The sequence below is a fragment of the Phyllopteryx taeniolatus genome, chromosome 19, assembly GCF_024500385.1.
Source record: "Phyllopteryx taeniolatus isolate TA_2022b chromosome 19, UOR_Ptae_1.2, whole genome shotgun sequence".
Lineage (NCBI taxonomy): Eukaryota > Metazoa > Chordata > Actinopteri > Syngnathiformes > Syngnathidae > Phyllopteryx > Phyllopteryx taeniolatus.
Window position 1 is genome coordinate 1408470 of NC_084520.1, and position 15165 is coordinate 1423634.

Below are 15165 nucleotides of genomic sequence, written 5' to 3' on the forward strand. Positions count from 1 at the left end.
AATGACTTTTTTTGGGGTTCTTATTTATTTATTTCTAACCTGTCCCGTTCAGCCGCATGGCCTTGCAGAATGGTGGATCTGTATTCCTTTTTTTGGTGCTGGAACAGTTTTGCTGTGCAACAGGGGAGCTGGAAATAGTCCCTCTGCTTATTTTTAATTGTTTTGAAAATGCAGCCGGACAGCAAAGGCTTTTAAGGGACAGAGTGGATAAGGGGGAAAAGGGTGAGACAGTCTAGATATTTGAATTGAATTGAATTACAATAGTCACTTGTAGATTGTTTGAATTTGAAAAAAAAAAATATGAAACGCTTCCTGGAAACAAAGCATCATGTGGTCAGCCTCTCCAGCCAATGAAAATGTATGCATGTTGTAAACAGCCTGAGTGGCCAATAGGAGTGGCAAGGTTTCTCCCCCCGCCCCCTCTTGTGACGTCAGTAGCTGACTGAGTGTCATTCTGCTGCCAGAAACGTAGAAGCAGGGAACGAGAACGATAACTCGTGGAATAAGACAGCGTGTGGCAAATAACAACAGAAAAGGTCGCGGACGTATCGAATTGTACGATGAGCAGCAGAGCGGGGTAAACAGGAGCAGTATTTGGGACAAGTCGAGTTGCTGAAGCACAGCTATCGCGTAGGTCTCTTGGAAGTTTGGGAGCACCAAAGTTCGCTGCGGCTTTGGCTAGCGGACCACTTGGGCCACTTCTCGACCTTTTACGCAGACAAAAGAAAAATGGTGTCCTGGATCGTTTCAAGAAGCGTCGTGTGAGTACACAAATACCGTCACTAAGGTTCAAGAAAATTCAATGTATGTTTTTTGGACGATAATAGGTCAGTTGATGGCACTTAGCCGTGTTAGCATAGGTGGCTACCGAGTTATGCCTTGTTGCCGAACATTGGTTTTTCTACTTTACGTCGGTAGGCTAACAGTGGACCTCGTTTTATAATATTATATTATCTTATTGTGCGGTATATGCGTCCGGTGATTTTGCTATTCGCTCGAAAGTTGTGTTGTTTATCAATGTCACCGCCCGTGCTGTCAACGGGGTGACTACCCATCCTGTAAGTTAAGTGCATTAAGGAGTGCCAGCTACAGATGAGCTGCCCGCCATTGCACACATAAAGCGACTCTGGACCGGTGCTTCGAATACTTCATTTGAGCTAATTCACGAGCCAAATCATTTTGTCTCGTGTAGGCGTCTTCCTCCAATTTTTTAAACAATTGGATATAAAAATATAAAGCGTCACCGGATACAGGAGTGTTAGGTGAATCTAATGAGTCCTTGTTTGTAAGGATCGGATAAGGGTGAAAGATTTTATGCCACTTTTTTATGTTGCAAATTTGCCCAAATTGTCTTTGCTCGAAATCAGTGTCAATCATTTGGAAACTTTACTAGAAAAATGGCCACAGCTTTCTTATTAGGTGAAATATCTATCTCTATCTAGCTATTACAGACAATAAAGTGTCATTTAAAACATGAATAATGACTGGAAATGAAATGGGGTTTTTTTCAGACCGATACCAGTATGAGTATTCAAACCTGAGTGTTCACTGACACTGAGTTCCGATACCACCAGTGCTTTTGAGACCAAACATTTTCATGAACACATTGACGGATAATGGTAAACAAAGACTTTCTTTCTGACGCACATGATGTCATGTGTCTCATCAGATTTACTCCCATGTCAGATTTTTTCACTTTAGCTATCACTGGCTGCTATTGACAACCTTCACGAGTATCCGATACCTCGAAATAAGGGCGCTCTCGGCCCCATACGGATACCCCGTATCAGTACTCGCCCACCCCCACTGAAAAACATCAGTTTGGGTTCATTTTAATAACATAAATGCTGGAATAAAGTAAGAGTGCAGTTATTAGGGCCAATTTGCCAGCTTGCTGTCCCTGGATTCAGTAACTGTAATCCTAATATGTTTTTGTTGTCAAGAGTTATTAATTCATGATTAATAAAAAAAAATGTATCGCATTAATCATGTATTAACTCAGATTAATCACATTTAAAAAAAATATAATTTTTTTTTTTACCACTAACACTCCTTTACCTTAACTGTGGCTGGATATCTGAAATGCGGTGCAAGTTGCTATAAGGTCAGTGATAGGTCACTGCTTCTGCCAGCGCAAAGATGAGTAAGGAGACTCCGGCCGGTGTGACTTTTGTCATTCAGATAGAAATATTTCCGATTGGAGATTGCTGGTTAACTGTTTCCATGTATCGTGAGCTATTGTGATCGGTTGTATACACGATGTGCCCTGCATTTAATCGGAACAGCTGTGAGACATGCGCACGTCGTCGTTAGGGTGTGCATCAATTTTCTCGATTCCGATTCTCGATTTTAGGGGGCTGGGTCAAAAAGCTTTGCATAGTTTAAATAAAGGGTCGTCCAAATGATGAACATCCATTTTCTTAGCAGCCTGCATCCAAAAATATAATAAACGTTTCGTTGGTTTTCGCCGGTTCTTCGTTGGTGTTTGCCACTTCTTTTTCGGGGGCGGCGGACAGTAGGCATTGAAACTGGGAACGGAAATTTTGTCATTTGAACCATTCCGGGAGAACCGGAATGTTAGGTTCCAATTCAGTTCTCGATTCTCAATGCCCAACCCTCGTCGTTGTGAAACTCACATCATTCATCAAGTTGGAGGTCCGTCGTCTATTCAGCACAGTAATTGGGATTGTTTTCATGCGTTTATTAAAAAAACAAAAAACACTTGATTAGAAACAACTTTGAAGTCGTTAAAAATATCTCAGTTGCATACGAGCTCTGTCGGGAGCCGCCTTATTTACGCCGTGCGTAAACGATGACGTCACCGTGCGCTCACGTCGCGACGAAGCATTCGCAGACCGTGCTTTTCCCACCTCTATTCTGAATGACAGTATGGCGAAAATTTACTTCTGATTGGTATGTCAAAGGGAATATTCAATTCCATTCGGAATTTGGGCCTTTTTATTCCGATAGAGGTGTTTATATGGAGCTTTTGAATTCGGTTTTTGGGCTTCTAAAGCAATTCTAATGGGAAGAGAAGGCTCTATGTAATCCAGGCTAGTCTTGCAGCTCTTTATTCTTTATTTCAGACCCAGGGGGATCTGTATTACAGAGTAAAGAAAAACTATTTAATAGAGAAACAAGAAAGGAAATTATAGGAATAACAACAACAATAATAATAATAATAACCAATAAATACTGATGTTCCGTAACATTTGTCAGCTCTTCAATGTCGGCTGCCTCAGGAGTCCCACAGGCCAAAAAGGCCAGCTAGGACTCCTTCTTCAGCTTGATGGCATCCCTCACCATTGGTGTCCACCAACGGGTTCGGGGATTGCCGCCACGACAGGCACCAACCACCTTACGGCCACAGCTCCGGTCGGCCGCCTCAGCAATGGAGGCGCGGAACATGGTCCACTCGGACTCGATGTCCCCCGCCTCCCCCGGAACATGAGCAAAGTTCTGTCGGAGGTGGGAGTTGAAACTCCTTCTGACAGGGGATTCCGCCAGACGTTCCCAGCAGACCCTCACAATACGTTTGGGCCTGCCACGTCGGACCGGCATCTTCCCCCACCATCGGAGCCGACTCACCACCAGGTGGTGATCAGTTGACAGCTCCGCCCCTCTCTTCACCCGAGTGTCCAAGACATGCGGCCGCAAGTCCGATGACACGACCACAAAGTCGATCATCGAACTGCGACCTAGGGTGTCCTGGTGGCAAGTGCACGTGTGGACACCCTTATGCTTGAACATGGTGTTCGTTATGGACAATCCGTGATGAGCACAGAAGTCCAATAACAGAACACCGCTCGGGTTACGATCGGAGGTGCCGTTCCTCCCAATCACGCCCTTCCAGGTCTCACTGTCATTGCCCACGTGAGCATTGAAGTCCCCCAGCAGAACGATCGAGTCCTCAGCGGGAGCGCTCTCCAGCACCCCCTCCAAGGACTCCGAAAAGGGTGGGTACTCTGAACTGCTGTTTGGTGCATAGGCACAAACAACAGTCAGGACCCGTCCCCCCACCCGAAGGCGGAGGGAGGCTACCCTCTCGTCCACCGGGGTGAACCCCAACGTACAGGCACCGAGCCGGGGGGCAATAAGTATACCCACACCTGCTCGGCGCCTCTCACCGTGGGCAACTCCAGAGTGGAAGAGAGTCCAACCCCTCTCGAGAGGACTGGTACCAGAGCCCAAGCTGTGCGTGGAGGCGAGTCCGACTATATCTAGTCGGAACTTCTCGACCTCACACACCAGCTCGGGCCCCTTCCCTGCCAGAGAGGTGACATTCCATGTCCCTAGAGCCAGCTTCTGTAGCCGGGAATCCCTGGCTTCGGCCACCGCCCAGCTCACACTGCACCCGACCCCTACGGCCCCTCCCACAGGTGGTGAGCCATATTACAGTGACAGGGTACACCTTTCTCATAACCTCTAGGTGGCGATGACATTTGAATGTGTACATCTTTTTCCTAACCTCTAGATGGCGGCGTACGTTTATAAAATTTGAAAGCTTTTTCATTTTCCCCTATACCTATGTATAATGCGCACTATTGACTTCTGACAATTTTTTTGGGGGGGGGAAATGCACATTATACACGAGAAATTACAGTAATTAGGAAAACGCGCCGACAATTATCTAATTAGTTTACGGATGTTAATGTTAAATGTATTAAGCGACCGAGCGATATTAGGGATGTCACAACACAAAATTAACTAACTTCAAATTCAGAAATAGCCATTAAAAACTTAATATTTTCCTGGAGGATGTATTTGGGATTAGCCTTTGAAGTTTCTAATAGTGAAAAATGAAGTGAAACTGACAATGATTTTAGTCAATTTTTTTCCAGAATGAGAGTGCCTAAAGAGGAGGATGCTATTCATGTGGCACAGTAGGAGCCCAGAACAAAAAACAAAGAAATGAGGCAAATTTTATTTGAATATTAAATTTGTACATCAACATGTACTTGAGCGGTGTAAATAAATGTTTTTGTTTATTCTGCCTTATTGTACTCTTCAGAGTCTTCCAGATTGCTTAATTTATGTTACAAAAGAAATTTTCTGCAATATTTTTATTTTTTTTGTCACCTTCTGCATGTCTGCTATAACTAGTAATAACTAGAATTAGAGTTAGAATCTTTATTGTCTAGTCCTATAACAAAATAACTAATGATAGATACCATGATTAATAATGAGCTATATGTTCTTTCCTTGCAGTCTCGTGTTTGGGACCCTGTATCCTGCATACTACTCCTACAAAGCTGTCAAGACAAAAAATGTCAAGGAATATGTAAGACTATTTATTAATCTATCCATCCAAAAACCCACACCTTGTTGTTTTGCGTTCACACAGCAGTCGAGGTTCCGGAAACGTTCATGTGAATCAAATTAATAACACGGCTTACTTTTTGTATTTGAAACTAGACATTACATTGTTCAGTTGGTTGTGTTACTGTGTACTTGTAGGTCCGGTGGATGATGTACTGGATTGTTTTTGCCCTCTACACTGTGGTGGAGACCATCACTGACCTTACACTGGCATGGTGAGTTAACATGAAAAATCAAGAAGTCGAGTGCCGTCACGCATGATGACAGTTCAACGTTAAGTTTTTGTGCAACTTTTGAGGCATGGTTCCCCCCACAATGTTGGTTGAACTGCAAATAGTATGACACTTGTGGCGTTTGAATGTTGAGGCATTACTGTACTAACTGTACTGTGCATTAGTGATCTCCGGGATTTTTTTTAGAGATATCAGACACCATGTCATTGGTAAAACACAGTACTTTTGTGTTCTTCTCACTGCAAAAACGTTTCACATCCTTGACAGCTCCATCACCAACTATTAACGTTTGGGGTGCCATTTTTTTCTTGTCTGATTTAGTTACATCAGAATCAGAATCATCTTTATTTGCCAAGTATGTCCAAAAAACACACAAGGAATTTGTCTCCGGTCGTTGGACCCGCTCTAGTACGACAACAGACAGTCAATTGACAGAGAACACTTTTGAGACATAGACATTGACAAAAAACAGTCACTGAGCAATAAAGGGTTGCTAGTTATCTGGTAATGCCGGTACATTATTTTTTTTTTTTGACAATTGTGCAAAAAGATGCAGAGTCCTCTAGCACTTAGAGCAGTTCGAATGACTAATATTGCAATAGTCCGGTGCAATGACCATTGCGCAAAGGGCGCCGAGACTTCAAGCGAGTAGTGCGATAATCTGGGACAATGTTGATTGTGCAAATGTTGCAGGTACTCCTCAGTCAGTGTGTAAATGGAGCAGATGCTCCTCTGGCATGAGTGGCCAGTATTGGTCAACAACAGATATGCAAATAGTGCAGCGTGGTGAGACTACTACAGTGAGTGCACGAGTCATGTATAATTGGCCCCACAGAAATGTGACAACAAACTCAAGTCAAAAAATTGCCAGCATGTTGTAATGGAATTGTAGGTTAGGTGTTTTAAGAAGTTGATTGCAAGAGGGAAGAAGCTGTTGGAATGTCTGCTAGTTCTAGTTTGCATTGATCGGTAGCGCCTACCTGAGGGAAGAAGCTGGAAGAGCCGGTGACCGGGATGTGGAGGGTCCGTGAGGATTTTGCACGCTCTTGTCTTAGTTCTGGCAGCGTGCAAGTCCTGAAGGGTGGGTAGGGGCTGCTTTTTTGTAGCAGCACCAAACCAGACTGTGGTGGAGGAACACAGGACTGATTCGATGACCGCTGTGTCGAACTGCCTCAGCAGCTCCTGTGTTTCCCAACTTTGAAACTGTCTCACGCATAGATCAAGCATATAAAACGATTTTTAAACTTTAGTCTTGGCAAATCAACTACTTATTGGTCAATATCATCATTTCGTACTGTTTGGCTTCAAATTAAGAAGTGGTAGTCTTGAAGCCAGACCTGTAAAATGAACACACTAATGAAACAGAAATCAAAGCATACATTAAGAATATTCATGTAGGTTTGTATTGTATGAAAGTAGAAATTTTAACACGCTAAATATTGCAGTCATGACCAATAAGCGCGCAGTGACTCTTAAGCACCAGCAGGCGTCGCTCATGCACTACTGATGATCCCAGAGAGTCCGGTGGGAAGGGGAGAATATACAGAGAGTCCATCCTAATTCCTTGACCGAGTTCATATGGAGGTGGGTGGCTAGTAATAAACGGGGCTAACAAAAAAACACCTATTTGAAACATTCTGCAATCCATAATATCACATAGAAAATCTCTGCACATATTCAAGTTAGATTTGTAATCCTACAACCAAAGCCATTTCCCAAACTACAACAGGAAAGAAAAATTCATTCGGCTACAAAACAATGCTTGCTGGCACATACTGCAAAATGTCACGTGAACAATTATGAGCAATAAATACGGGGAATCATTGAATTTCAGTGGCACAAAAATCAGGACTATCAACAAATTATTATTTAATAAAACTTCATAAGCAGCTATTATTGGCAGCTTCTGAGTGACCGTGCGTACAAATTCGGAGTGTCACATTCTTGATTTGTGTTTTGTCTATTTGCAGGTTTCCCTTGTACTACGAACTGAAGGTAGCATTTGTAATCTGGCTCCTATCCCCTTACACCAGAGGAGCAAGTCTCATTTACAGGAAATGTCTGCACCCGCTGCTGTCTTCCAGAGAGAGGGTGAGATCCACTGTGAATGGGATTTTCAAAAGTTGAAATGCCTTTCACTTGATTGAACGGTCCTTTTGATTCTCTCCCTCTAGGAAATAGACGAGTATATTGTGCAGGCCAAGGAAAAAAGTTATGAGACCATGGTGAACTTTGGCAAGCAGGGCCTCAGCATTGCAGCCACAGCTGCTGTCACTGCGGCTGTCAAGGCAAGTATTGAAACCTTACTTTATGGACCAAGATTTTGATCGGTTTTTCCATAAAGCGTGTCCTTCCTTTCCTTCCCCTTATCAATATCATGTTTGGCTATACCGAGAAGGATTGTTTGTTTTTTCAAATTTGGAATCATCAGGAACTCTATGATGGGTAAATGAGTCCAGGAGTACTGTATTAACCATTGCCAATCATGCTGTATTCAGATCATGCGGCCGCATCCTTGACTGCTTTGATTTACGTCTCCCAGCAGCCACTTCATGAACAATCAATATAAATGAAGAAAGTCTGTGTTTTCATCAGCCTTGCGTAATTCCTGAGTGTATCCAGCCAATCATACCTCATCCTCTCAGGCAAGGGTGTCCAAAGTCTTTCCACGGAGGGCCCCATACTTACAGTGGGGCAAAAAAAGTATTTAGTCAACCATCGAGTTCTCCCACTGAAAAAGATGAGAGAGAGGCCTGTAATTTTCATCATAGGTATACCTCCTCTATGAGCAGAAGTGGGTAGAGTACCCAGATATTGTACTCAAGTAAGAGTACTGTGACATTTGAACAATAATATGACTCAAGTCAAAAGTGGTCATCCAGATATTTACTGAAGAGTAAATATCAGGCAAAACGGGTACATTAAATAAAAAAAAAACAAAATAACTAAGGCTTTACTTTTATTTGATCATTTGTTCGACTCAGGGGGGCCAGTTCTTATAGTGAGGGCGCCTGACTCGGGAAAACCACTTCGGTTTGAGCATTACCACTAGCACATGATGGACATACATTTGAAAACGATTGCGTAAGTGTACCACCACCATATAAAAGTATCGTTTATGATTATTCACACTAACTTTGCAAACCAATTTACCTTATTGAAAATCATAGGCCCAAAATACAACATGGATAAATCATGACTACTGCAATCATTGCACTTCATTTTAATTCCAAAACAATCCTCATTAAGGGAGTCTGAGCTTTTCAACTTGGCACATACAGTATCTTCATATGTCTATGCTATAAACAGGGGGGTTAGACAGATACATTTGTTAAAACCTTTGCACACGACTGTGTTTGCAATAGTGAGTGAAATGAAAACGACAAATTCAGCAGGCAATCTTTGCAGTGAGTGGCATAGCGTGTCCAATCTGGAAGAAGCAGTCAAATATGTTCCAGCAGGTTGCCAATCATATTGCCCTCTCATGACTGAGTTTCTTGTCTCTCTATGCTGACCTCTTTCTTTCCCTTAGGGCTTTTCTACTCCACCAGGTTCTTCTGGGAGGTAAAAAAAAAAAAAAAAAAAAAAAAAAAATTCTTAGATGCATGAACCAAACGTTTCCGCCATTTCACACCACCATTGTTCTCGTGTCCCCGTCAATATATTTAGTGTTCACGATTACCTGTTTACCAAGTACATCAATCCATTGTTTTTCGTGAACACCCCATAATCAAGTGTATAGTGGGGCAAAAAAAAGTATTTGTTCCGCCACCAATTGTGCAAGTTCTCCCACTTAAAAAGATGAAAGAGGCCTGCAATTTTCATCCGAGGTCTACCTCACCTATGAGAGACAAAATGAGACGGAAAAAAATCCGGAAAATCACATTGTCTGATTTTTAAAGAATTTATTAGCAAATTATGGTGGGAAATAAGTATTTGGTCAATAACAAAAGTTCATCTCAGTACTTTGTTATATACCCTTTGTTGGCAATGACAGAGTGAAACATTTTCTGTAAGTAAGGTTTTCACACACTGTTGCTGGTATTTTGGCCCATTCCTCCATGCAGATCTCTAGAGCAGTGATGTTTGGGGGGCTGTCGCTGGGCAGCACAAGACTTTTCAACTCCCTGCAAAGATTTTCTATGGGGTTGAAATCTGGAGCCAGGCTAGGCCGCTCCAGGACCTTGAAATGCTTCTTGCGAAGCCACTCCTTTGTTGCCCGGGCGGTTTGTTTGAGATCATTGTCATGCTGAAAGTCTTCAGTCTTCCCAGCGTGGTGCAGGTCTACAACTTTGTTTTTGGTGGAGTTTGGTGTGTGACTCTTTGAGGTTTTGGACAGGTGTCTTTTGTACTGATGAGTTCAAACAGATGCCATTAATACAGGTAACGAGTTGAGGACAGAGGAGCCTCTTCAAGAAGAAGAATCACCTTTATTGTCATTAACATTAATGTACACGAAATGTGTTCTCTGCATTTTACCCATCACAGTGAACACACTGGAGCATGGGGGCAGCTGAAGCTCCCGGGGAGCAGTTCCGGGGTATCAGTGTCTTGCTCAAGGACACCACAGCCGTGAGTCCGGGGGATGTTGACGGATGGTCCAGTCATGGTCTTGAACCTAGGTCCCCCAAGGTGGCAGGCATTGAGCTTAACCATTGGGCTACTTACTATTTTCCACCATAATTTGCTAATAAATTCTTTAAAAATCAGACAATGTGATTTTTTTTTGGGGGGGGGGGATTTTTTTTTTTTTGTTTTGTTCTCGTTTTGTCTCTCATATACCTATGATGAAAATGACAGGCCTCTCTCATCTTTTTAAGTGAGAGAACTTGCACAGTTGGTGGCTGAACTAAATGCTTTTTTGCAACACTGTACGTATAGATGGTGTTTCAGGTAGTTTTAGGTGTACAGTTTAATCTTTGAAGTCGAATCTAAATTAGAAACGTGAAGAGTGTATTCACCATTAAACTTCAAGACCAAACTTAAAATTAGCTGGCAAATATTCATCAATGCCAAGTGGATTTTGGAACTTATTTTCATATAATGGTACTGTCAACGCTTAAAACCATGGGGAAAACATTAAGTATGATTTTGAGAAAATGTTACAGCAGATGACAAACCAAATCAATTCCCGTGTTTCCCGAAAATAAAATTCACTAACTTCATCAGTGGCACTTTTTGCTGAAAACTGAGAGACTGATACAATATAAATGGTGTTGGTCTGTGGGTTTTTCTGTCACAGGGTCAGGGTGCTATCACAGAAAAGCTGCGCAGCTTGAGCATGCATGATCTCACACAGATCAGTCAGCAAGACGAGAGAGGTGAGAACCAGCTGTATCGGTACAGCTCCCATGCTGCCAATCCATCCGTCAGACGAGCTCAGAGTGCTGATGTACATGATGAAGCAGGTATACAAACGCGCGCACACGATTCAACACAAAACACAAAATGCAGTTTTTAAATGGTTTTTATTCTCAAGGGAGAGAAAAATCCAAACCTACATGGCCCTGTGTGAAAAAGTGATTGCCCCCTAAACCTAATAACTGGTTGGGCTACCGTGAGCACCGACAACTGCAATCAAGCATTTGCGATAACTTGCAGTGAGTCTCTTACAGCACGGTGGAGGAATTTTGGCCCACTCATCTTTGCAGAATTGTTGTAATTCAGCCACAGGGTTTTCGAGCATGAACCGGCTTGTTAATGTCATGCCACAGCATCTCAATAGGATTTAAGTCAGGGCTTTGACGAGGCCACTCCGAAGTCTTCATTTTGTTTTTCTTCAGCCATTCAGAAGGTCATTGTCCTGCTGCAGAACAGCAACGATGCCGGCTTTCGCGAAAGCTCGGACAACAGTCAAAGCAGATACCTTTGCCCAGGCATCCACCATCCATTCACATATGGTGGCCTAACTCGCCCGGCGATAGATGGCGCCGTTTCATAAAACGAAAGCACCAAGACGGACCTCCTTGAAAATGTTCGATTTTCATTTCTTCTGCAAGCGTTATTGCCCTCAGTCGAATGATGACTGTAGAGACGCTTCTCCCGGCTGTTCTTTGCTCACTAATCCATTGCTCGGGTTGCTCTTCCAACTCGGGCCACCTCGCCTTGTTTCCGCGGAAACTCAGCTTCGTCTTCTTGACTTGGCGAAGCTCGTTTTCCTGCTTCGTCCACTTGCGAACCATGGTTTCGTTGATCTTGAATTCTCTCGCGGCTGCTCGATTCCCTTGTTCCTCCGCATAACTGATAGCTAGCAGTTTGCACGTCTCTTCGTTGGTGCCATCTTCGGCGGTCCCTAGCCAAACCGATGTTGTTTTACACAATGCACATACCGGCGCTATATACCTACTGGGGGCGTGCCTTTAGCGTCCGCATGCTGTCCTCAGTCACGTCCGACGTTCATCTATATAAGCAGCGTAAGCCCCTTAATTGAGATGGTGTCCTGTGTTTTCAGAATACTTTTATGACCAGAACGACAGGAGCGATGACGAGACCGAGCCAATGTTTTCTGAAGATGAGGCTGTTTCGCAGAAAGGACTGCGGCGGTCTCAGAGTGTGAAGCTGATGCGTTCCAGAGTCCGCAAAGATGTAAGTGATGTCTTTTGGAAGAAAGGAAAGTCCAAGTCAACCCTATAAGATCCGAAGCTGTTGCACTAGTGTCTATTATTTGTCCGTTTTCTCACTAGGCTCGGTATGGCTCACTGAAGATGAAAGGGAAGAAGAGACCATCGCTGAACTCCATAAACTATGGAATGTGAAGAGACTTCTTCTGACACAAAAATACACACACACTACTGAGTCGTGAAAGATAATCTGTCTGAAATCTGACTTGAATATTTTTATATACAAAATATATTTATATACACACATCACTCAAAATGGCATCTGAACATGGGTGACTAGACTTATATCTACTCTATACGCGTGTGTGTGTATTTTAGATCCATCTGTCTGACGATCTAACGCTTTATGACGAACCACGAAAAACGTCATTCCTGCCGAGGTTGCAAAATTCCTTGATGTTAAATTGATCAATTTAAAAAAAAAAAAAAAAAAAAAAAAAAAAAAAAAGTTTGAAGTCATTTGTCATTGTTGACAATAATGGAGACAACAGACAAACCTGTACAGAACAAAAATGTAAACGCAACACTAACCCTAAGTGCACATTTTAGAGTGGCCTTTTATTGCGGACAAAGACATTTGATTGTCTTCTCGGCGTCTTGTTCCGCCACACCGATGAGATGGACGGATTATCTCAGCATAGAAGTGCTCGCTGACGCAATTTGTGAGCAATATTTGAGAAAGCCCTTTTTGTGTACACGGAAAAAGTCTTAGATCGTTAAATTCAGCTTGTGAAAAATGGGAACAAAAAGTTTTGCATTCATATCGGACACAATTTACTTGTAATAGGTCCTTAACATGTATTGTGCTTTTATTCATTTTTTTTCTTTTTCAATTTTGGATTAGAAGGGCTTTTATATTATTCATAGCTGTTTTTACATATGCATCTCATCCAAAGCTTTTTTTTTTTTAAGCTGCTGTTTTGTTGCTTGTCATCTCAATATTTACGTAGTGTAGTTGCAGTTGGACACAAAAATCCCCCAAAATTGTTTCATCTTTGATAAATCCTTTTATTGATGTAGATTCTCGTGCAACTCTAATGGCTTTGTATCATTTAAAATGAGCTACATTGTCACTGGTTCAGCGGACGGAGGTTGATGACAATGCTTTTTATTACGCCTATTGGATAGATTGTTCACGAGTATTATCTCAAATCATGCAATAAATCGGTATCCAATTTTTATTTTCTTGCCAGGTCGAGTACAATGAACATGGTTCATAATTACTTTTCAGGTATTTTGGAGAGTATCCAAATATAGTTACAGTTACAGTTTTTGGGCGAAATGTCGTAATCTTGTCGTCATAGTGTCCATGCAATGCACATCAATGACTAATTTTAAGCCAAAGCTTTGTGTACTTAGAGTAGTGTGGCTCAGGTTTTGGATAATGTTTTTTGTGGGTTACTGGATTGTAAATGTAATAAAATCATACCAGTTTTCTCTGGGCGACGACATTAGTGTCACTGTGTGGGGACTTTGTTTCTCAGGGTTCATATCTTGTAAGGCTAAAGCATAGCAACGTTTACAATAATTGATGCAAATGATGACTACAGTTGAAAGAAAAAGTCTGTTAACACTTTGGAAATACCTGAATTTCTGATTTAATTGATCCTGAAATGTGATCGAGCTTCTCACCCTATCTCGAAGGGAGAGCCCGGACACCCCTGCGGAGAAAACTCATTTCGGTCGCTTGTACCCCGGATCTTGTTCTTTCGGTCATGACCCACAGCTCGTGACCATAGGTGAAGGTAGGAACGTAGATCGACCGGTAAATCGAGACCTTCCCCTTTCGGCTTAGCTACTTCTTTACCACAACGGACCGATACAAAGTCCGCATCACTACAGACGCTGCACCGATCCGCCTGTCGATCTCCCGTTCCATTCTTCCCTCACTCGTGAACAAGACCCCAAGATACTTGAACTCCTCCATTTGGGGCAGGATCTCATCCCCGACCTGGAGAGGGCACGCCACCCTTTTCCGACTGAGGACCATGGTCTCAGATTTGGAGGTGCTGATTCTCATCCCAGCCGCTTCACACTCGGCTGCGAACTGCTCCAGTGAGAGTTGGCGATCACGGCTTGATGAAGCCAACAGAAGCACATCATCTGCAAAAAGCAGAGATGCAATACTGAGGCCACCAAACCGGACCCCCTCTACGCCTACGTCCATAAAAGTTAGGAACACAATTGGTGACAAATGGCAGCCTTGGCGGTGTCCTACCCTCACTGGAAACAAGTCCGACTTATTGCCAGCAATGCGGACCAAACTCTGACACTGGTCGTACGGGGACCGAACAGCCCTTATCAGGGCGTTCGGTACCCCATACTCCCGAAGCATCCCCAACAGGACTCCCCGAGGGACACGGTCGAACGCCTTCTCCAAGTCCATAAAACACATGTAGATTGGTTAGGCGAACTCCCATGCACCCTGCCGAGCGTGTAGAGCTGGTCCACCCTTCCACGGCCAGGACGAAAACCACACTGCTCCTCGTGAACTTGAGATTCTCCAGCACCCCCTCCAAGGATTCCAAAAAGGGTGGGTACTCTGAACTTCTGTTTGGTGCATAGGCACAAACAACAGTCAGGACCCGTCCCCCCACCCGAAGGCGGAGGGAGGCTACCGTCTCGTCCACCGGGGTGAACCCCAATGTACAGGCGCCGAGGCAGGGGGCAATATGTATAACTACACCTGCTCGGCGCCTCTCACCGTAGGAAACTCCAGAGTGGAAGATAGTCCAAACCCTCTCAATAGGACTGGTACCAGAGCCCAAGCCGTGTGTGGAGGCGTAGCCAGACTATATCTCGTTGGAACTTCTCAACCTCATACACCAACTCGGGCTCCTTCCCTGCCAGAGAAGGGACATTCCATGTCCCGAGAGCCAGCTTCTGTAGCCTGGGTCCCCGCCTTGGGCCACCCCCCATCTCACACCGCACCCAACCCCTATGGTCCCTCTCACAGGTGGTGAGCCCATGGGACGGGGGACCCACATTACCCT

At 43.6% G+C, this 15165-nt stretch overlaps 1 protein-coding gene across 1 annotated transcript; it reads left to right on the forward strand.

Moving 5' to 3' along the window:
* The first annotated feature begins 433 nt into the window (after positions 1–433).
* On the forward strand, positions 434–13623 carry reep3b (receptor accessory protein 3b). The gene is made up of 8 exons (XM_061756704.1): positions 434–761; positions 5209–5281; positions 5458–5534; positions 7523–7643; positions 7727–7840; positions 10795–10960; positions 12004–12137; positions 12236–13623. The coding sequence occupies exons 1-8, from the start codon at positions 730–732 to the stop codon at positions 12305–12307; spliced, it is 789 nt and encodes a 262-aa protein (XP_061612688.1). The 5' UTR covers positions 434–729; the 3' UTR covers positions 12308–13623.
* Positions 13624–15165: the final 1542 nt, after the last annotated feature.

Coding starts and splice junctions, on each gene's coding strand:
- reep3b (XM_061756704.1), top strand. CDS start 730: ATGGTGTCCTGGATCGTTTCAAGAAGCGTCGT. Junction 7,644..7,726: donor TGCTGTCTTCCAGAGAGAGG/GTGAGATCCACT, acceptor CTCTCCCTCTAG/GAAATAGACGAGTATATTGT. Junction 10,961..12,003: donor TGATGTACATGATGAAGCAG/GTATACAAACGC, acceptor CTGTGTTTTCAG/AATACTTTTATGACCAGAAC.